Below are 21,639 nucleotides of genomic sequence, written 5' to 3'. Positions count from 1 at the left end.
CGCTTAGGGCTTCTTAAGGTCTTACTCCAGCCCTGGGAACAGTAACAGGACCTCAAACCCACACAAACAAATCACAAAGACAATGCTTCAAAAAGCAAACTTTTATTTCCCTGGGAAACCTCAACCTGTCCCCTGTCCAGGCTCTTTCTGCCTCATCTGGGGCCCCATTCCACTAGGTCACTCCACTTCTGCCTTGCAAGGTTTTGCCCCCTGTGCTCTCCATCGAGACCGATTGGTATGAATAACCAAACCATATACGGTTTTAATGGATTACTTGTACAATGATACGCATGTTTACTCAGAAATAAGGTTTATTTGGCGTCATCCCTAGTAAACATGCTCCTAACAAACTAACCAATTAATGAAATTAATAAAACATGCTTGGGATGTGGATAAGAAGGAGCTGGAAAGGCGAGAAGAATCATTTGCTTGGAAAGCCTAAGCGGGTACCACAAAAAGATTCCAGAGTGTCACCCATGAAAAATCGATGGTGTGGTAAAAACAGCTGCTTAAAGGGCTGGTTCTATATTCAGAAGCAAAGCAACTATACATCAACAATTCTATTTTATTAGCCTGGCAGTACAGTAGTCTCCAATCCATCTTTCTCCCCCTCCTTTATCTTTTTAAAAAAAGCAGAATAATGATGTTCTTTCCAAAGGAACAATAGCAGCACATTTATTCTGCAATATGAAAATATGGTATTTTATGCTTCAGAATGACCATTGCCAAGTGTAAGATATTACATATAACAATCAGACACATTATTTCTCCATCCTTTTGCGGGGGAGGTGGATGGACCTTCTGATAACACACCACACTCTTGAATTATAAAGGGCGGATGGCCAGGTCAATCACAAAAAAGACATCTCCTTCGAGCCGGAATCGAACCAGCGACCTAAGGATTCCTTTAGAAGCAGTTCCTCTACAGTCCTCCGCTCTACCAGCTGAGCTATCGAAGGGACATACACACGCCTTTCCCGAGAGATACACAACCGCCAGTAGCAAGAAGGCACTTTGCATTCGAGCATGCGCAGAATGCATCACGAGCTCCACACACATGCACGGCAGCTATCCCAGTCCCGAACTTTCCAAGACAACCTGATAATCCAGCCAAATGCAGGCTGGAGACGAGTGCATTTTTGAACAATGGTAATAACAAAATGTAACGTGGCATTTTGCAAACAGCTGCACAGAGTAATTGTAGAGGAGCTGTGCTTTGCGAATTCCTTCTCGTGCACTGATCTCTCGTTCTCCCTGCAGAGAAATGGAAGAAGTACAGTCTCATCCTCATATCCAATTTTCTTATTTTCTTGTCCTAAACGAGCTTTAGCTAAACAGAGCGCTGTCCGCACCACCATAATGATCACATTTTGTTTTGTGTGGCATATCGCCTGCTCCTGAAGTAGTTGTACCTGTCAGAATGAGTAAGTGCATATGCATTGCAAAATAAAGAATAACACCCTTGCTTGTTCATGGTTTCCAAAACGCTGTTATCCAGCTAACATTCTCTAAATTCTGGTTTATGTTTTTGGAAACAGCCCACCCAAGTAAGGGGCCAGTGGCGCAATGGATAACGCGTCTGACTACGGATCAGAAGATTGTAGGTTCGACTCCTGCCTGGCTCGTAGTGGTCCATCTTAATGTTGTTTTCTAAATTCAAAATTGAAATGTTTAAACCTAAATACTTAGGTTGCAGATTTATTGAGTTTAATCGGGGTTGCTTCAGAAATCCCGGATCTTTATCATAGATGTGATATGCTCTTTTACAGGTATGTGCGAATTTAGACAGTGGAAGACTGAATATCACGTTTTAGGCTCCAATCTTAAACACGTTTATCTGGGAATAAAATGCACTGAATTCAACGGGCCATACTTCTCATTAGATTGCTCTGTTAGTCCTTAAACAGAATTTACTGTTCAGGTTCTGTTATAAACAATTGCCTACATTTTGATGTGCTATGTGTACTAAAATATACCCATTGTTCCCGTACACCTTACATTTCTGGAATCCCCTGGCTTTTCCTGTATGAATGAAGTCAGGGTTGAAGCTGTTTGTTAATATGCACTTTCTGCAACCACGTTGCCCTTATAGTAATTTCGAAATTGTATTAGCGGACATTTTATTATAATTCATTATTTACATCTTCTTTGGCTTCTTAAAGAGCATCATGTACTGAGTTACCATCTTGTGATATTCTCGCTTCAGATCCACGTTTATGTAGAGGAGAAGATTGCGCAGGGGATGGAGAACAGGTTTGGGCAAGTCAGCCTACCAAACTCTGGCTTTTCCCTTCCATAGTATACGGTATTTTATAGCATCTTAAAATACATTCAGTGTTGCCGCAAAAGTGAACCACCACCGAGCCAGGCAGGAGTCGAACCTACAATCTTCTGATCCGTAGTCAGACGCGTTATCCATTGCGCCACTGGCCCAGCTTGCAAGAGGGGCTTTGTAAACAACGCCAAGCATATAAACTTAAACATGATAAATCCTCTCTTTTGCATTCACAATCTGGTTCTCAGCACATTCCGGTCCACGTTTCACCCCTAGTTTGTTAACTCCCTGTGCGCACCCAGGGTAATAATAGGCTATTTCCTCTTTCCCTATCCGCACAAGGATCCACCCCTCTCCACCCCAGTAGGTAGCACTCAGGAGTTTCAAGTGCACGATGCCAGGGAACGCATTCAAAGCCCGCGAGCAACGCCAGCCTTTGCAACTCGTGCACGCCTGCGACTTCCAGCGCCACCTTGCGCTTCCTACATGCAGTCCTAACTTCGGCTTACAGCGAGCCACTTTAGCATGCATTCTTTAGCTTCTCCGACAAGCTGTTCTCCAAGTCCCTTCGATAGCTCAGCTGGTAGAGCGGAGGACTGTAGGAGTGCTCGGCTACTGAAATCCTTAGGTCGCTGGTTCGATTCCGGCTCGAAGGAGGCGCGTTTTTTCCCCATCCTCGCACAGATTAACTGTTTTATAACAAAATGCAATGGCTCCTCCATTTCGGAAGAGGTCATTCACGGAACCGGATTTACGGGTAAGTTTTGGGGAAAGAAAATAGCGCTAGCGGCAGAAATGGTCGCCGTGTTGTTTCAGTGCGTTGGATCTTAAATTGATCTCGCTTGCCAACGACGTTTAAGTCGAAGCAAAGCTAGGCCCCGGAGTAGGGAGCAATGGTGCCTCTGAGCCTGTGCAGTGAGCAGATTTCCTCAGCGCTGAGCTTACAGGTGGCAGCAAAAATTTCCACCTATGGTTCGTCCCAGCACGCAAGCACCCTCTCCCAGTTAACCACGTGGTATAAATGAAAACATAACTCCAAAACGATTTATTTAAATCAATTAAGAGCTCAAGTAAGTGGCTTGTGGAATTTTATTTTATTGCGCCAGGCGCCCCATTGCTAAGGCTCAAATTTCTGGTCAAACTGGTTTATCTTTAGGCCAGAGTTATAAAACAAGCACAAGTGGGCTTGGGGGGAAGAAAGGTTTTTATTTCGCCAAATAAAGTTGGATCGGGTTTTTTCGTTCCATCCTTTTACAGGCACTGGGGGAAAAATGTGGTGTTTTGCTGCTTCCTTAAAAATGATTTTTAAAGGACATTTTTCATTTCATATGATTCATGAGCATAGCTGTCAACGTTTTCCTTTTTTAAAGGGAAATTCCCTTATTCCAAATAGGATTCCTCGCAAGAAAAGGGAAAAGTTGACAGCTATGTTCATGAGTCTTTTCATGAACTTCATGTGACCATGTATGTGGGTGGAAAGGAAATGGAGGAGAGGTTTGCCCCAATTGCTTGGACTGGTGATGGCAGAGTTAAAAAGCTCTTCTGAGTTTCAGGCCATGGGTCAGCCTTTCCTAACCTGGTGTCCTCCACAGATTTTGGACTACAGCTCTCATCATCCTTGACAATGTTGGCTGGGGCTGATGGGAAGTGTAGTCCAGAATTGTCTAGAAGTTTCTGGGTTGAAAAAGGTTGCCTTAGGACTAGTCTAGGCATGGTGTGGACACCCTTGGGTAGTGTTCCTCCCATTGTGAATAGCAGGTGTGGTGTCTGTGTCCAATTCCAACTAGGGCTGTGTCAGGGCAAAGGGTTCCCATCTGGTCTGATCTTCACGCACACTAGCCATTTATTTTAAAAACCAGCTATGTAAAGGGAACTACTTGTCTAGTTTGGCCCTTGGGAGAAAGCAGCTAAGGTGCACCGTAAACAAAAGTTCCTTAGGAGAGAATACAGTTTGAGCCAGATGTGAAACCCCTGGGGCTCAGCTAAGCTCTGAAGTTGTCCATTGCTTTTCCCAATAATACAGAAGTTAATTCTTATAGGTGAGTGATTTTTAGCTGCCCCTTAATCAACAACACTAGTCCACTGTCCACTCACCAGCCATAATTTGCACAGGGTTGAGTCTGTTTGTAAACTGGGAGCTATTTTGAGCAATTCATTGCTGCACATGGTTACCTCATTTTACAAGTTGCTCTGGCAACTACCTTCTAAAAATTGGCAGTTTGGATATTTTAGGCAGTTATTCCTCTTTTCAAATCGGTATCTTATGTAAAGCACCTAATATATGCTTGGTTCTATAGAGTTGGGGAGAGGACACCCCCTCATGCATCCTTGCCTGCAAATTTAAAATTGACTTAAATTTAAAATAAGATTTGCACCAGAGGTCTTGACTGGCTCCAACATAGGAACAAAAATAATATAAGGAAGAAGACAACCAAGGCTGAGAAGCAGCAAAACAAAGAATATGAAATCAAATGAGGCCATATGAGTCTAAATGAGAAAGGGCATAACAAGAGGCAGCAGTAGACATCATAGATTGTGAGAGAAGGGATGCAAAAGGCAGCAGAGAACTGAACAGTCGAAAGCATGAAGAACTCAAAAATGCTTTGAAACTCAAGGAGAAATAGTGTCATTAACATAAACAAGATAATGTTCTGAAACAGGTAGAGGAAGAGACTCACGTTTATAAGTATATTTAATATGTTTCACAGCAGGGGGAAAGAACAGTTGGTACATGTGTAACTCTTGCAATCTTTATTGTTCATGTTATATATTGGACAGCAAAAGTCAACATCAGTGTACACAGTACATTCTGAAATGAGTACAGCAACAAATTCAGAAGTATAGAGTGATGTAATGGAGACAACTTGTTTTATATTTCCAGTTATGCAAGGTTCATTTGTTACCAGTCACTTGATGTGCTTCTGAAATAGTGAACACATCAACACAGATGATTAGCAAACAAGCCAAGCTATGTGATGAATGATAAATGATGTTGCCAAATAACTAACATATCAAATACTGAGTTTAGAATATCGAAAATGCATCCTATTCTTGACCTCTTACAAACGATAAGACTGCAACTGTAACAACTGATTCGTTCCACGCATATCACAATATTTATTCTCAAGGTAGTATTCTGGCTTTTTTCCTGCTCTGGATTCCTTCCATTCTTCAAATGAATAACGAGGTTTCCAGACTAATCCTGTGCACATTTTACTTGGATGCCAGTCTCACCAAATTCACAAGTAAATTCTCAGGTAAGTGTGCACAAGGTTGTAGCCATGATTGTGTCTGCATTCATCAACTGAAACACTTGCTTCTATGCTCTTCTTCCATGCGTGCACAGTCCAGCGCAACTGACACATCTGTATGTATACTGAACTACATATTCTTCTATTGCAAAATAAATCTCAGCTCAGTGCTTGTTTGCATTCTTACCTATAGGTTATAGAAGCAGGGCTGGTTCAGTCCCATTCCCTAAGGAGTAGGATGCTACAGGAATGGCCTCTTTACCAGGTTTCTCACTATCTCTGGGCAACTTGGGTTTTGTTTTGTTTTTTTGTCCTTTTCGCTATCTGAAGGTTATGACATTCTAATGGCTAGATAGAGATTTTCAGTCTTTAAGGAACATGACACTAATTAATTAATTAATTAATTAGGTCCTAGGGTAAAACAAAACCATCAACGACAGGGACTGCTCACATACATAAGATAAATGGAAATTGATAGATTATGCACAATAGGAGGATCGGGCTGTGTACTTATGAGCACTTATCTGGGAGTAACTACCATTCAGCTTCTAAGTAAACACACTTCAGATTGAGCTGTATGGATGTTTTTGTGAGCACAGCGTGTGTGTGAAAATTCTATTACTTCCCATTTGCCATGCATGCATCAAGTGTGAATACAGGGTTGAAAACTATGGATTGCTAGTTGCAATTTATTTTGCAGTAAAGATGGCTTGTGCTCACAGGTAGCTTGCTGATCCATCAATGGACCATGCATGCCCAAAACATGGATATAGAGCAGGCTTTTCATCTGGTGAAGAGAAATACGACAATCTTTGAACTATTTACAGTTGCCAGTGTCTACTGGGAGTCTCTAACTGGACACTAAATAAAGTCAATTGTTGCTTAGAACTGAACCCCAGCAGACCTGAAAGCAGTTTTATGTATTACTTGAATTGGCGCCTAGTGCTTCTTCTAAGGAGCTGATAGAATCATACAATGATCCTCCATGGATGAGAAGATCATTTAAGCCTTACATCTCACTTTACACATACATATATTCACCAAATGGAACAATGGTTCCTCTTTCCAGTAACTAAAAGGAAGGGGGAAATGTACAATGGCTCTGAAAAGATTTTAGGGTTGGGGGGGAGTACACTAAGGCTCATATGGTTGAAGTCCTGTACTACAGAAAGAATCTGACAGGTCTACCAAGGGCTCGCCCACACTTTTGTTTGTTTGTTTGTTTTCCCAGGGGAAGCAGCAGGGCAAACGGAAGTGTGGACCAGCCGTAAGTTCTAACACTCCTAGGATTAAAGAAGAAACTATGTCCAACTCACCTCTGTCTAAAGCACAAATCAAGTGCAATTATGCAGAAGACTAGGGACATTTTCACACATGACACTAGAACAGCTTTCTATATCTCTGATATCTCTAGCACGCATATTCATTTTTTAAAAAATGGCTCTTTCCCACTTTATATTCCTTGCATACATGTACAGAAACACACCTGATTTGCTCAGATAAGCTCTTACTGTGTTATCCTATGCGTGTTCTCTTAGAAGCTGGTCTCAACTGACTTCAGTGGGATTTGTTTCCACCTAAGTGTGCACAGGAGTGCAGCAGTCCTAGTGCCATATATGAAAATGTTGTAACAGTACTTTACAATCCATAACTTCTTTGGTGACCGTCAGACTCCAGTGGCTTCTAGTTTATGAGTCGGTGTGGTAGCTGCGACGACTGTCTCCAATAAGCTGGGTTTTCTCAGTTGCATTTGTCGGCTGAAGCAGAATTGGAGTTTCCCCATCTAAAACAAAGGAGAAATCAAGCATTAACAGTCTCTCTGATCTGTTGTCCAAGGTATGGAAAACTGACCTTCAGCCAGGAATGGCTACTTGCCCACCTATGACAGCTATCATATATAGGCACAAGTCAACCAAGGTTAGTCGTCTTAAAGTCCCATTGGGAGAGAAGTAAGCAGTTGCTTAAATTCTTACATTAAGTGAGGGGACAAAAATGAAGTCCATTTCAGAAAGGCTGGAGTTTAGATGAATGAAGCCACTGAGCCTGGAAACTTATTTAGGAGCTGGAAGATCCACTCCTTCCCAGCTCTCAGTTAAGCCCTAATCCTTGCAGATGTTTCCATGTACTCCCCCTTCTCCCAGATGGTCCCACAGACAGCTAGCCAGCATGTAACTTACAGCAATTATTTAGTAGCATGAGGAGCCCTATGTCTGGAGGCACTCCAAGAACAATTGTCCAAATTCAGTTTCCATTTATTTGCCCACAAGCAATCTGCATCACTGCTTTCAAGCAACAATTCAGAACCTCCACAGCTTTCCCCAACCAAGACAGTAAGGAGATGGTACTATACTCCATCTGCATATCAGTGACAGGCATGACCCCTCCCTGAATTTGAATGTAAATGATAATTAACATAGAGGACAAAATGAAACCTTGAGGAACACCATAGATGAAAGGCCAGACAGGTGTCCACTAGCACTACTCTCCATGAAGGACCAACCATACTATAAAATCTTGTACCAAGTAAGATGAGCCAGGAGGATACCATGGTTGATAGTACCAAAAGTTACTTAGAGGTCCACTAGTACCATCAGGGATACAGTCATCATCTCTAGGGGGCCCTGCAGACATCCTTTTAATTGTACATCCATGATGCTTTCTGCTCATGATGTTATTGGGGCAGTCACGATCTCATTTTCAAGGCTGTTTGCACCTGCAAAAGTTGTGGCACAATCACACTGCTTCATTTTCAGTCAGTGCATGTCCCATAATTTCCTGCTGAAATCCTGTCATTTTTAATATTACAAATGTTCTGGTTTGTTTTTGTCCTGCTTTTCTTGAGCTATGGCCCCTCTGGACAGCAATAATGCCATAGCATTGGGGCAGCATTGTAGAACAAACTGAAGCAGAATAAACCCACTGCTAATGCTCTAATGTGCCAGAAACATATTACAGAATACGCTTGCAATAAAACACCAGTTTGGAAGGGCCCTACTTCATGGCATAGATTGAATACCACTGTCAAAACCAGGACAGAAGCTAGACTGAAATGGTTCAAGACAATCATTTTTATGCAGGAAATCTTGGAGTTGTGTCACCACAACGCACATTCAAGCGCATTTTCTCCAAACTGGAAAATTGAATATTGGCTGGTAATTGTACAATACAGTAAGATCTCGAGGAAGCTTCTTCAGCTGAAGATGAAGGACTGCAGTTTTCAAACTAGAGTGTACAGTTCCCATTCTCAAGGAAGCATTAATCAGCTTCTTTGCCCATTTGGCCAGTCCCCCTCTGGCTGTCTTGCCAGGATGGGCAAGTTTTGACCACATATATGTCACAGCTGTCTTCTGAATCTCATGGCAGAGAACATACCTATCCTAAGGGAATTCATCCTTGAGATTTCAGACAGATTTGAACTTAAATTCTGAGGACATTCAAGTTTGAATTTCTCATAAATTAAAATTGCCACCTGGTCTACATTTGTTTTATCTCAGCTTCAGTGTTAGGCAATTGAAATTCTGCATAAATGAATAAAACATAGATGCAAATTGGCAATGGCCAGTCCTCACACCCAGGAATAAATCCCATGGTAAAGAGATAGATCTCTTAGCATCCTGCAAAGGGTTCACCATTTTCAATCAAGTACATTGTTTCTGCCATCATCAGCCTGTATTGGTTAAAATTCATTTTCTTTCAACTCCCGTTTCAGTTGAAATGACACCTCCTTCCTTACTGCAGAATCATTTGCTATTACATGTTCAGATATAGACAAGAGTGGACAAATCTGATTTCCTGGAATAAGAAACACTGTAATTTCCATCATGTTTATGTAAATAGCCTGAGATCTGAATATGTTTGTGTTTGGGCCTCTCCCCTCCTCTCCATATTTATTATCTCGGAATCAATGCTGTGAAAGTTCTGATGGTCATTTAATTCATCCTTCTGTTAATGTTTCCACTTCCTTTTTTCTTGAAAAAGTCTCTGTGCTTTTAAATGTATTTGCTGCTTGAAATGCAGAAAGGGCAGCCCCCATATAGTTGTGAAGCTGCAGCAAATACATTTCAATATTATCAGAAGAAATGAAAGGCTCAGAGTCTCCTTGGGAATCTTTGTCACACAGCCCCATTCTTTCTTTTTTACTATGCCTGGTTCTTTCAGCCTGTTCTTCCTGTAATATGTAATATACCAGGCAGGTGCTAGATTTTAAGTTGTTTTGCATGTTTTCAGTTCAAAAGAGAGAGCTTTAGGATAGCTATCTAGAAGAGCTCTCACTCCCCTCAGCAATGTGACTGCTGAGTCACAATGGAATAATGGTGAAAACAGAAACAAGATGCTGACTTAGTGAAAATGTAGTCCTAACATGTTTGTTGAAATAACGGGGAACCCAGGAGGCATGTACGGCAGGGGACAGGCAGCAGTGTTTTATAACATTTTCTGCAAGCTCTCATGCAAATGGCCTCCTCTGCCCTAGCCAGGTTCATGTCTGTTTTTAGAGCCTGGCCGGAGGCGGGGGGGGGGGGGGCGAGAACAGTTTTTAAAACTGCACAAGAGACACCTGCGGGGGAAGCATATGGTCAATATCCAACATTTCAGCTCCACTGGCACAACAGTTTCTTCCTCTCCTGTTCACTTCAGCACCTCCAGCGTAACCCCAAAATCAGCTCCAGGGGGTTGGGGGAACCTCCAGCACAGTTTTGAGGCCACATAGGGGGAAGAGATGAAACAGAAGTCCTGTTCCATCAGCAGAACTATGTGTGTACAACATTCAATACAATCCTATAGGTCCTACCTGTGGAGTTTCCCTCACACATGACCTTTCCTCAGCATGCATATTAGTATTAAAAGGGAAATAATAATTTGAGAACTCACCCCCCCCCACATTTCCCCATTATAATATCCAATTTGCCTCTTAGCTAGCAAAAGCAATTCTTACAAAAAAATATTAACTAACTAACAGGTTCTATGGCATTCATTTTATAGCACTCATGTTGGTAGGACAAAAGCACTGAAAATGAGCACAGTGTTAAATGTCATCTCAAACTGGGGTGGGTGAATGTTTCCCCTCTAATTCAGCAGCCTCCCCACAGCAATACATTACAGCAAAGCTCCTTGCTTCCAAACATGTAGAAAATCAAAGTCTGTATTCAGCTTTTTGACTGTCAGAAACATCATGTGTTTTGTAAGTGCACAAGGAAAATAAATTCCACAGGTACAGCTTTTTGGGCACTAGGAGGGGAGCTGCACCTGCTGAACTTTTGCTTCTTATCAACCAAGGCACAGTAACTCTCTTAAGAAAAAAGGTTATACCAGGTTGCAGCGGAAAAAGTCACAAAGGCAGTGCTGCAACCTATGCCTGAAGAAATTAACATCCTAAAGATGTTTAGTTTGAAAAGAGGAACAAACACCCACAGAGATTAACAGTGACATTAACAAGCAGCCACACACCACTGGACACTTAAAGTAACCTGTACAGCAGGTTGAGAGGAATTCAATTAACACTTCCTTCAAGTTAGTATCCTTTCTCAAATTAACACCACCAAAGCTAAACAGCTGGAGTGAAACCCCAGGGTATGTATTTGAGAAAATAACAGTGTTTTTGTTGTTTTTGTTGTTAAATAGTATATCTACATCCCCATAATAATAAGCACCTCTTTCCATGTCTGTCTTAATTTGCTCTTCTAGATCCTCTGGAGACAAGCAGAATTCTTGATCTTCTTCTGGTGCCTTAGGCTTGCACTTGCCACAGCAGCAGTTGAAACAGCAGCACAAGCAACAGCAAAAGTAACATCCGGTCAACAGGCCACAGATTGCAAACAGGCCCTTAGAGGAAGCGAAAAGAGGAAGGGAAATGTGTTCAGATATAGGAATGGGAACCTAATGCCCACAACTGTGTTTCACATGGTTGTTCACCTGTCTTGTGCAAATGCCCGGTGTTTGGTCTAGAGTAGCCTTGTAAATAAGTCCACAGACGGTACTAATGACTAGGCCCTAGGCTGATGAAGCCCTTGACCATGCCCTCCACCCATATTTATGTCAGTAAGTTGTGACATATTTGAATATAGAGTTAGTAGGTCATTAAAAAAAAGGATTTTGGCCAATTGAATTGATTTTGGCCACTTGACTAAGACAAGCGCATATATCCCACACGAGGATAAAACAAGACAAGATACACTGGACTCTAACCTAGGCATGTAAACTGATGACTTGCTTGGATACTTATGTTATTTGAAAGCTTCTTTTTATGCTTCTTTTTGGCTAAACACCTGTCTTTACTGTGGAAAACAAAATGCTAGACTAGATGAAATTTTAGCCCCTTGTGGCAGGATCTCATGGAGCTATGGAGAAAACAACCACAATGGTTTATTATTGCTTTATTATTTATGTACAAGCTTTTTTATTTATAAAAAACACATTTATGAACAAAGATACAAGGTGGAATTCAACATAGTGTTAAGGAGATTGTTCTATCAGTGCAAGCATTTCTGCTTGCTTGATGGAACAATCTCTCCTCTCCTCCCATGTGCTGTTCTGCAGATTCTCCCAATACTCCAGAATGGATTGGGGCCGGGGGGGCGGAGCCATGTTGTGCTAGCAGACCAGGGTAGCTGAATTTGGCCCATGAAGGTATTTACTCAGAGAAGACCCACTGAAATTAATGAACATAGCTAAGTTCTGTCCATTAATTTCAATGGGTCTACTCTCCTTAGCTGAATACTACCCATATTAAACAACAAATACTCAGAATCGAACCAAGAGAAGTGTCAGCTGTGACAGTTCTGGAACTGATTATATTTAGCCTTTTAAAGACTTTATATTTTTAATAGCTGAATAGTAGGCAGAAATTCAGCAACTCTCCCTATGACCACTTCTCAATGGTGGGGAAAGTTCTATATGCAAATAGCTAACAATCATGTGGCTATAAAAGATTGGGAGGCCCATAAGGTGGAATCCCCTCATGAGAGTAATCTGGTAAAACCAAAGTGTGAGGATAGCTCATGGAAGTAAAAATAAATGTATGACATAATATTCATTTGAAAACTCATTCTTCTGCAAAATGGCAAGTCTCATGTGTCTTATGTTCTATTTAAATTAACAATTTCTTCTGGCCCAAAGACTTTGTAACTAGAAATAGCTGCAAGAATAACACATTAGGTGTGAGATCTGGCACATTTTTAATGCCTTAGGCCTAATATGTTTGGTCATGCCCTAATTCAAATGCTAATGTTTGTGATATGTACACCCACAAATGACAAATTCTTACAATTACATAACAAACCAAATGAGTAAGGCCTTTGATGTCATTCAAGACGCAAGATTCATTTCCCTTAGTTCAGTTTGTACCGTTATGTTCCTCTTGCTCCCCACATCTTCAACTTCCTATTTCCAGGCCCTTCACAAGGCACCCAAGGTGTGCCATAATCGTACATAGTGTTATGTATTACTATTGCTTCCACATAATCTATGCCATATATAGCCCAGAATAGGGCTAAGTTTGTACTGCAAAAACTTATTAGCTGGTTGTCACACCAAGAGGACTTTTCACTTTGAGCTATGAGTCATTTTCATTTAGTCATTACTGAAAAGAAAGTCAAAATTAACCTGGAGCTCCAGCTTCAGATATAATTAATGTCTTGAGGCGATAAAAGTGGCATGTAGCATATTTAATTAGTAAATGAAAGGGACAAGGAAACATCCTTTAATAAGCACTTTCCTGAAAGCGTGCTTCATTATACTTTTTATAATACTTGTTGAAACAGTTGAGATGCACCAGCCATTTCAACAAAGCCCGATACTGAAACCTGTTTTAGATTGACTTACCTACTAGAACTCTGCAAAGCTTGTCAGGTTCTGTGAAAGCTGCAATAGGAAGAATAGACCAAACAAAACCAAATGTTCTGTGTCTCCGAGTCAATACTCTGAGCTAAGATGAACCACCTTTGCATTCAAGTACTAACCTTTGCCCACCAGCTCGAAAGCATGAAGTATGTATTGACGTTTTCTTCACCAAATTGTTCAGCGATGTAAAGCCCTAACGATCCATATTGGTCATATATGTTTCTTTTGGAGCCGTCAGTTAGTATAGCATGAGCATTATTGATTTCTTTAAACTTCTCTGCAGCCTCTGGGTTATCGGGGTTCTTGTCAGGATGATATTTCAGGGCCAACTTCCTTAAATAGGCAAGAAATGATAAAGAAAACTTTGATGAACAGCAAGAAAAGATGAAGATAAAAAGATTACATTAGAAACTTGGAAGCAAATTTCTTTCCTGAGCAGGACATGCAGGTTACATACTCTAGATTAAGGGCTTGTCCACACTTCTGCTTCTCCGATGCTAAAAAGCATGGGTCTGAGTGCTTTGCCACTTGGCCCACACTTTTTAGGCACGGATCCAAGCAGCTCAACTATGTCAAAACTGTTATTCACATATGAACAGATAATGGTAGATTGCTAGCCTAATGAAGTCTAAGAATCCTTAGAGGATAAGTGGCACATGTTAGGAAAGAGATTTCAGTAATATGAGTGAAGAATTGACCAGAAGACATAGTGAATATCTGCAAAATGCATGTATTTGTAATGTTGGTATGCATGCATGCATTTGACTGTTCCAAAGGCATTTGGACATTTCTGACAACTCGTGCCAGAATTCAATGGGATAGAAAGATCCTGCATGTGGCATCAGGATATAGAGATCATTGGAGCCCATTATGAACAAACAAAAAAGGCTTCTTATATCAGATTTGTTGTACTGTTGACATTTTTAATTTTATATTTTATTAAGGATTTTCTTGTTTTACAGAAGTAAGTGTAATGCCTCGTATTTTTTCCATGTAACATTTTTACAAATCCGTTTCATTTGTTGAGACATTAGGGGGAGAAGAAAAAAAAGAAAAAAGGATTTTGGAAGGCTAATCTACCTTTTGACTTCTTGTAAACAAGTAATTAGAAGGTGCCCTCTGGTGGCGATAGAAGTGATTGACTTCTCAGATCCTTGTTCTTGTGAGACACCCACACCCCAACTCACCCAAAATCCAGAATGTAGTTTGTTTTTAAGCATGAAAACAAAGACCTGCCAGGAAACCAGACAGATCAGCCACAAACACCCTTTCAGGAACTTTATCCTCTCAGAACATACCTGCCAAGTAAGCCCTTGGAGGGAAGAAAATATGAGCGGGACTTGTATGTTCAGGCACCCTCAGCCCTGCAGAGGGTCCAGAACTGACCTGAGACACTGGCCTGATCTCCCCCTCCCCCCCAATAGCAGAAATCAAGTTCCTGGTGGTTGTGGAACACAAGCTATCTCAGGCTCCACTTCTTATGTCAGCAAGCGGGGAGAGAGGAATGGTTTTACGATTAAAGGGGCCCATGGATACTCTGGGGTCAAGGTTCCACAAAAAATTACAACTAGCCTTAAATATGGAAAAATTATTCAGCCACTCAGTGAGGATGTGTTGACTAGAAGGGAGTTGAGCAATTGTGTGGTGATTGTTTGTACCTCTCTAAGAACCAACTCAGTATCCTAGTTTTGGAGAAGTGGTCAAATCTAAGGACTCCACTCCACTGAGCTACATATGATTCCATAAAACATATGGCCATTTATTCCAGATAGTGCCCCTTGTTTTAATCTGTTAGCCCTGGTGAAGAGTCTGAGGACCATAAATATGATGTGGGACAGAGTGAGCTTCCAGATTTGCAAGACACCTTTTTCCAGGGTGTGTACACTATACTTTTCCTCCCTGGAGTTATTCTGTGATTATGGTTATGAATATGGATAACCATTAATATCAGTGGTGTTTAGTCTACAGTCCTAAACACCAATTAACTGAATGTACATTTGTCAGAATTCAGCTGGTTGAATTCAGCAAAGTCATTTTGCACAAGTGGAGCAACTTCTGTTCATGCAACGGAATTTCTTCTTCCTCTTTCCCCCCGGCTTTCTGAAGGGTTGAAAGAACTCGTACAACATATTTGGGAGAGGGAGGCCCATGGGCATAGCCGGGGGGGCAGGTGCCCCCCAATCAATACAAATAAGTACAAATCTGAGGTTCTCCCCCGCTGCAACAAAAATCCTGGCTACACCCATGGGGAGGAGAAGGAAGGGGAAGTTCCACTGAAGGAGTGGAAACCGTTCTGTTGGTACAATAGCTTCATTGGCTGCAACCCATTAGGATTTACTGTACTTCCAAGTACACCTATTTAGAATTAAAATGTGAGAGCTGAATTCAGATATTACTTTGTCACTTTTTCTGCACACAACAATATTAAAAATGCAATAAAAAGCAAAATGAAAATGTGTTCTTTCTGACAGAAAAGGTACTAAACAGTTAATAGCACAGATATAGAATCAAACATAAATCAAAATGAGGTTATATTTTTAAAAAGATAAATGGCTTTAAAAGGCTTTGATGAATATTTTTTCCCCCTCTGCAGTAGTGGGTGTAGTGGCATATTCTGCGGTGCAGGTACTCTTCATGAAAGCCTCCTTAGCCATGCCCTTTCTTAGACTATACAACAAAAAATATTTTTTGACCAATACATATCATATGACTTCAGCCCCAAGCCAGTTTGTTTTCTTATTCCTTGCTTCCACTTTTCTTAACATCCAGTCTGATGAAAATGTTTTGGGAACTCAAAAGTGTCCTCACTGTTTTGCAACATTTTGATCATAATAAAAGGATTTCAAAAATTTTCACAATGAAAGTGGCAGCACGCGCTATTTTAACCTCTTTCTTCTTTATTTATTAGGGTTCTCTTTGAGAAAAGCTTATTTATTTGGCATGTAGAAGACTGGCAAATAGTCCCCAAAAAGATGACATCATCATCCCTGCTGTGAAATAAGTGACGCAGAAAAGACCATAAATATGGTGCCAAGTGAACCTCTCTGAAGAGACTGTCCCATAATCAGGGCACCAACACCTAGAAAGCCCTTTCCTAGCTGTCACCCACTTCACATGTTTGGAGAAGTATATATAGGAGAAGGTTATCTTGCAGATATATCAATGTGCCCCAGCAATCTACAGTAACCTATTAAACAAAGTTTGTCACTGAAAAATAATGCTAACTCTTCCTTTGGAAGAGCACCACGGTTTTGACATTTAAATAACATAGGTGGCTTTGTTCTGGCAAGAACCAAGCTAACTAATAACAATAGGAAATTTGAAGTCAGGTATTATAGAATTATTATACTGCATTGCCAACTGGTTAGTTCAGCAGCAGGTTTTTAGATTCATGAATCAAATTAGCATAAGTTAAAGGATCAATTAAATGAAATCCAAGTGTCTGACTCATCATTTTGTCTTGCAAGTATTTACAACTATTCCATTAAGTGTGAATCCCTTTGATATTTCCACTTTATTCAGAGGCAGTCTTTGTTTTTACCTGTAATTGCTAATAAAGATGGATAAAACACCACTGTCAGTTTTACCATAGATTGCTATGTAAATCATCACTATTCATGTACAACACAAAATAAAATTCAATTCACTTTGCATTCTTCCATGACAACTCTCTCCTTTAGGGATTAGAGAAACTTTGTGCCCCTCCAATGTGAAAACAACATCAAGACTAAAAAGTAGGAGTCCACAAATATGGTTACCCGTATGGTTACCTATATATGTAACTGTAGAGACCAGCAAGGAAAGCCTTCAGGATATTTTACTTTTGGAGAACAAAGTTTTTACAAATCTGCTCAAGGAACAAGAGAGTGCAGCAATTCACAGAAGAAGCAGAAAGAAAACACACCTCCTGCTGTTTTATTTAAAAAGGTCAGCCATAGTGACAGGCTATGTCTTATGTAAGTATCAAAGGTTGGAAGGGTTGCAATGCTGTACACCAACATGCAGGTTAATTCTGTGTCCAGGGCAGAGGTCTATCAGCTCCATCTGGTATGCTGGCTGAGACCCTACTTGCCCGCAGACTGTCTCACCAGAGTGGTACATGCTCTGGTTATCTCCTGCTTGGACTACTGCAATGCGCTCTACGTGGGGCTACCTTTGAAGATGACCTGGAAACTGCAACTAATCCAGAATACGGCAGCTAGATTGGTGACTGGGAGTGGCCACTGAGACCATATAACACCAGTCCTGAAAGACCTACATTGGCTCCCAGTACGTTTCTGAGCACAATTCAAAGTGTTGGTGCTGACCTTTAAAGCCCTAAACGGCCTCGGCCCAATATACCTGAAGGAGAGTGTCTCCACCCCCATCGTCTGGCCCAGACACCAAAGTCCAGCTCTGATGGCCTTCTGGCGGTTGCCTCACTGCGAGAAGTGAAGCTACAGGGAACCAGGCAGTAGTGGCGCCAAACCTGTGGAACACCCTCCCTTCAGGTATGAAAGAAATAAACAACTATCTGACTTTTAGAAGACATCTGAAGGCAGCCCTGTTAAGGGAAGTTTTTATATTTGAAGTTGTTGCTTTTTTATTATTGTTATTGGTGTTCAATTGGGAGCTGCCCAGAGTGGCTAGGGAAACCCAGCCAGATAGGCGGGGTATAAATAAATTATTATTATTATTATTATTATTAACAACAACAACAACAACAATACAGTGCCCTCCAGATGTTTTTGACTACAACTCCCATCTGCCTTGACCACAATAACTGAAGGGCACATTAGCTACCCCTGCTACACACATAAGGAGCCATGTTCACGTGCCACTATAATCTTGCTGACCCAACATGGTTTATACGTACACTGCCCAATTGCTTTTGCTTCACTTCTCCCTTGTTGTGAGTGGAAGCAACAAATCCTGAAGCTGCAATTAAGCTTGGCTTATATATGTGTTAGGAAACTATTATTATTAAGCACTTGTGTTGATGCTGTGCCTTTAATTCATTTATATGTTTTATTGCAGTGGTGCCATTAAGCAACCTAGAAAATGTTATCAATAATCACCCTTCTCTTAACAGTGGTAAGTTAATTGTTCACATTGTATGCAAGATTTGTGGGTGTGTGAAAGGGCTGTAGAGGTCACAGTGAATATCTGTTGTGGGTGGGGGCTGGAAAATGCTCAGCTGTTTTTACAGTGTAGAAGTTGCATCAGAGATAGAAAAAAAAACTAATTTAAGCATGTGCGGGCTTCAAAGCTGAACATCCCAAGATTCCACAAAACTATAGACAGAATAGTTTGAAAACTTGGTGTCCATGAAAGGGTTCAAAAGGAAGCTATTTATGGAAATTAATTGTGATATTAAAGATGGTTGATAATAATGTATGTGAATATGTGTGTGTTGAGAGGGGAAGGTGGTGAAATGACTATCAGATTATGCTAAAAGTTTTATAAATACCTGTAACATTTCTTGATTTCTTCATGGGATGCCCCCTTCTCAAGACCCAGAAGTTCGTAGAGTGCTTGTCCTGATGTAGATAAAGCACGCTGCCTTTGTTCAGCCATCTTATTAAAGCATTTCCAAGAAATCTAATGTGCAAGAAAGAATGCCCACAGGGATAGTGTTTCTCAAGAAAAATATGAAAATTAAAAATGCACCAATACCCTGCATATGCTTTTTCACACTCCACAGTGAATGAATATAGCCAACCAACCTGCCATGTGGGGAGCTGCCCATTTTCTAAATGTGTACTAAATGTGTACTCTGCTTTAATACAGAGAATTTTGCCTGGTACTGAACTATTATGTGGTTGCTGCTCCTCCACACCCAGTTTGTGACTACCGTATTTCTGTTGCTGTGCAATGAAGATGCTAGTCCTGCCTATCCCTCCATGCATTACTTCAGTGTTTTAGCACTGCTTCCTGGTTCCTTGTTTAGGGAAGTGGATTGTTATTCTGTTCTCATGTCTAGTGTTTTTATTAAATGTTGAATACAAGCCAGCAAAGTCCCCTAATGATTTTGAGATGTAAAGTCAACATTTTTATTTTGTTTTATTGCTTTAGTTACCTACATTGTGATTGTGATCTATGTAATTATCACATTACACTTTAAAGTAAAGATTGACAATTTATACACATGCTCGGCCCAAGCCACCCAAGGCACACAGGAAAGTGCTTCAAAGAAACGTCTGTTGTTTCTCACTAAGAGACGCACCAACAAGCACACTAAAATTTCATCTAATATTTTAAAATACCTCATAAAAGCTTCAGATATTTGAATGTTTCAAAATGCACAAACAAAACTTGAACGTGAACTCTGAAGATCAGAAAACCATGGTGGAAAAAAGGGAAGAGAAGCCATTTCTTAAAAGGCCACTCTAGCCATGAAACTCTGTAGCTTGGGTGGGGGGAATACCTTCCCCACTCAAAAACACATTCCACAGATTACTATTAATTACAAGCAACAAACTTATCTGTTAGCAGCATGACCAAACCTTTACCACACTGGTCACGTGAGGGAACTTGTGACAGAAAACGTACTCACCATGTTTGCATTAATACTGATTAGCAAGCAACCATGTGGTATAAAGCTTTATCATGTGCACGGGCATCCACAGAATTGTTTTCTGGGAGGGCAAAGCAATGCACTGTAAGGAGGGAGCAGGTTTGTTTCTCACCAGAAATTTGAAGAATGATACCTGTGTATTTAATTTCACGTTGCACAAATGCTAGAAGCTGGGAGGGGTGCCAGATCAAACTCCCTCCTTCTGCTGAGGAGTACACTGCTTGCTGCCTCCTGTGCTTGTTGCCTACCACTGCCTCCTCCTTCCCTGCCTCTTCCTCCTTCGCTGACCCTGCCGCCCAGTGTGGCTTCCCCAGGCTGCCTCCAGTCACCTCAAGGCACTGGGGGTGCCATTTTCTATGTTGCCTCAAGTGGCAAAATGGTTCTAGGCTGGCCCTGGTTGGGGGATATGGGCACGAGAGAGCAGGTCCTTCTCTCACCTGAACCTCCAAACTGTTAAAATGTACCTCAGGGTCAACCCATACTGAACCAGCTATGCACAGCGGTGGGAACAGGGCCTCACTCTGCTACTGCTAAATTAGCATTCTGTAAGGGAGGCAGATGTATGTGATTTTCCCTGTCTGAAAGGGAAGCCTCGTTAGAAGACTTGCTGCTACCTGACAGGGCCAGTGTCAAGACTCAACCTGCCAGCACTGCCTCCACACCACCCACCTCCCCTGGTAGAGAAGTGGTGCCCACATTGGCACCGATTTTTGGTGAGATCTTGTTGGAAATCGGCACAGATGTCCGCACAACTTCTCTACCAGCAGTGGAGGAGATGGGGGCACCTACAGGGGCACTTCCTTGGGGGCTTCTGTCATCTGAGGTGGCTGCTTCAACCTGTTTCATGGGTGGGTTTGTCTGGTTGTTGAAGGCTAAAACCCAGCAGGAAGCCCACTAACAGAGACCCCTAGACCTGCCTCTCTTCTTCAACATTGTGGCCTGTTTCTTCGCTTGTCTCTCACTCTGACCCAGAGGGGATGAGCAAGCAAGAAGCATCTATGGTGAGAAGCAGGAGAAGCCTACTGAGGACATTTTGGCCGAAGGCTGCCAAAAGCTGGAGGTGGTACTGACCATCAATTCAGATGCAGTTGTACCAGCCTGCTCACAGAGTAAAAGCGGACCATACCCTTTTCCTGCATCTCAACGCCTACCAGTGTAGCATAAAGGCTCTTATGCAGTATAGTTGTACCACACTGGGTGTTGAGGGCAAAAGCTAGCACAGCAGTGGTGGATACTGCAACCTGCTTATTGCGCCAGTGCAAGGCCATTCATTGTAGCATCACACTGGTTTGGAATCCTAGGATGCAATCCTAAGAAAAACTGCTACAGAGCCTGGGATTGACTCATTAGTTGGATTCTGTTTGGACTAGCACAATAAATTACCGGTAGCATATTCTACTTTCTTTTCCACATGGAAATCAACCTGTGCTAAGCACTGTACTCCATTTCAAATAAAACTGGTGCTTAGCCTTTTTCTTCTTCTTAACCGCTCATCTAGAAATAGTATCCTGTACCAATTCATACATTATTTACTTGGCCCTGTTTTGCTAGAGATTCAGATTGTAATGATGACATTTCCTTATTGCATACAGATAATAAACCATGGTCATACGCTATCTGCTTTCTCCACAAACCAACAAATTTTACATAAGGATCACAGTAAACTAATAATTTTAAGAACAACAATTTCATTTCTACTAGGAAATAAAATGTTATTTTAT

The 21,639-nt window shown here is 41.3% G+C and overlaps 1 protein-coding gene across 6 annotated transcripts; it reads right to left on the bottom strand.

The window, feature by feature from the left end:
- Positions 1-5,011: 5,011 nt before the first annotated feature.
- Positions 5,012-20,779, bottom strand: DNAJC5B (DnaJ heat shock protein family (Hsp40) member C5 beta). 6 transcript variants are annotated; one of them, XM_079983878.1, is made up of 5 exons: positions 20,588-20,779; positions 18,812-18,942; positions 13,482-13,695; positions 11,175-11,346; positions 5,012-7,309 (listed from the first exon to the last, which is right to left on the bottom strand). In XM_079983878.1, exons 1-5 carry the CDS (start codon positions 20,762-20,764, stop codon positions 7,215-7,217), a joined length of 789 nt encoding a protein of 262 aa, XP_079840004.1. In that variant the 5' UTR covers positions 20,765-20,779; the 3' UTR covers positions 5,012-7,214. The 6 variants fall into 6 exon arrangements, with proteins under 6 accessions (XP_079840004.1, XP_079840008.1, XP_079840009.1 ...); XM_079983882.1 differs by lacking the exon at positions 20,588-20,779 and adding an exon at positions 20,356-20,513; XM_079983883.1 differs by lacking the exon at positions 20,588-20,779 and adding an exon at positions 20,031-20,299.
- Positions 20,780-21,639: the final 860 nt, after the last annotated feature.

Source organism: Podarcis cretensis (genome assembly GCF_951804945.1).
Source record: "Podarcis cretensis genome assembly, chromosome: 7".
In the NCBI taxonomy this organism is placed as follows: domain Eukaryota; kingdom Metazoa; phylum Chordata; class Lepidosauria; order Squamata; family Lacertidae; genus Podarcis; species Podarcis cretensis.
The sequence above is the reverse complement of the archived record's forward strand: the minus strand, read 5'-3'. Positions and strand labels throughout refer to the sequence as shown.